We start from the raw sequence: 1,506 nt of genomic DNA, 5'->3' as shown, positions 1-1,506 counted from the left end.
CTATCTCATATATTAGTTTCACCTTTTAAGTTGCATTACTGAAATAAATGAACTTTTGCACGATATTCTAATTTTTTGAGTTTCACCTGTTTATATGATTTTGCATTCCCCTACTGCCCTGTAGCAGCATTTCTGCTATAGGGCGGAAGGGAAGCTGTTTTATAGGTGCCTACAAAAGCACATTAGTAACAACAGTACATATGTACCACAAAAACATTTTCTTCATGAAATATGGAAGTTTATTGCTATCCTTTCATCTTCTTCAGAGAATGTGTATGGACAACCAAACTGAAGTCGCAGAATTCCTACTTCTTGGATTTCAAGGTCTATATGAAGTGAAAATTCTTCTCTTCGTAGTGTTCTTCTTAGTCTACATTGTTATACTGAATGGTAACATCCTCATTATTATCTTGGTGGGCACTTGTGATCACCTCAAGATTCCGATGTTTGTCTTTCTTCAACATTTAGCAGCTGCAGATGTTCTATTGACCGCCACTGTGGTACCATTGATGTTAAATATCATCATACTGGATGAAAAGAGCATTTCTGTCCGAGGCTGCATCGCACAAATGTATTTTATTTTTATTTTTGGGTTTGTGCAGTGTTTTTTCATTGCTATAATGTCATATGACCGATGTCTAGCTATTTGTAATCCGATGCGTTATACTTCTATAATGAGACCTCACATTTGCCTCCGTATGATTGAAGGATGCTGGGTTTTGGTCCTTTTTATATCAACTGAGATTATTTTAGTATGCCAATTGCGTTTCTGTGGACTAAATAACATTGATCATTTCTTCTGTGATTTTGGCCCGACAGTAGAGTTAGCTACATCAGACACATCACTTTTGTTGCAGATTGACTTTGGTATTTCCATTTTAATGGTCTTTTTTCCTTTTGCTTTTACTGTCATAACATACTTTACTATTTTGTTTACCATTCTGAACATGTCCTCCAAAAGTGGAAGAAGGAAAGCCTTTTCCACTTGTAGCTCTCACCTGGCCACTGTATGTGCATACTATGGGACATTGATGACCGTGTCTTTAAATTCAGCCATGGCGACCTCGTCAACCTTGAACAAATTCAGTTCACTTTTGTATATTGTGGTGACCCCGCTAATGAATCCCATAATCTACAGCCTGAGGAACCATGAAATCAAAAGGACCATACGAAAAATCTTTGGACATTTTAGGACAAACATTTAAAGGGAGGAATAGAAGCAATATAAGAGTAGAAAGAAACCTTTTGTTAAAGAGACAGTAATAATGCAAATAGCCCCCCCAAGTTTTTTCTTACTGAGCCATGACCCTTTACCGTCTCCCAGCTGAAGCAGTCCAGCTTAAAGCAGAGCTCCATCCAGAAGGGGAAATTCTGCTTTAAGGCCAGCTCCCCAGGTCCTGATAAAGAAATGGGAGCTTTTAAAGAGCAGAGGGGAGCGGGTACCCGATTTTGACAGGTACCCACTCCCAATTTCACTCCAATTACCTAGGCGATCAGAAGCAGATG

The 1,506-nt window shown here is 38.7% G+C and overlaps 1 protein-coding gene across 1 annotated transcript; it reads left to right on the top strand.

Annotated features, from left to right (window-relative positions):
* Positions 1–269: 269 nt before the first annotated feature.
* Positions 270–1,205, top strand: LOC149452503 (olfactory receptor 10A7-like). Its single transcript, XM_089689170.1, has one exon. It carries the CDS (start codon positions 270–272, stop codon positions 1,203–1,205), a length of 936 nt encoding a protein of 311 aa, XP_089545296.1.
* Positions 1,206–1,506: the final 301 nt, after the last annotated feature.

The sequence above is a fragment of the Staurois parvus genome, unplaced genomic scaffold (genome assembly GCF_062004578.1).
Source record: "Staurois parvus isolate SC_StPar_1 unplaced genomic scaffold, SC_StPar_1.0 ptg000470l, whole genome shotgun sequence".
Classification (NCBI taxonomy): domain Eukaryota; kingdom Metazoa; phylum Chordata; class Amphibia; order Anura; family Ranidae; genus Staurois; species Staurois parvus.
This window is presented reverse-complemented; position numbering and strand designations above follow the sequence as displayed.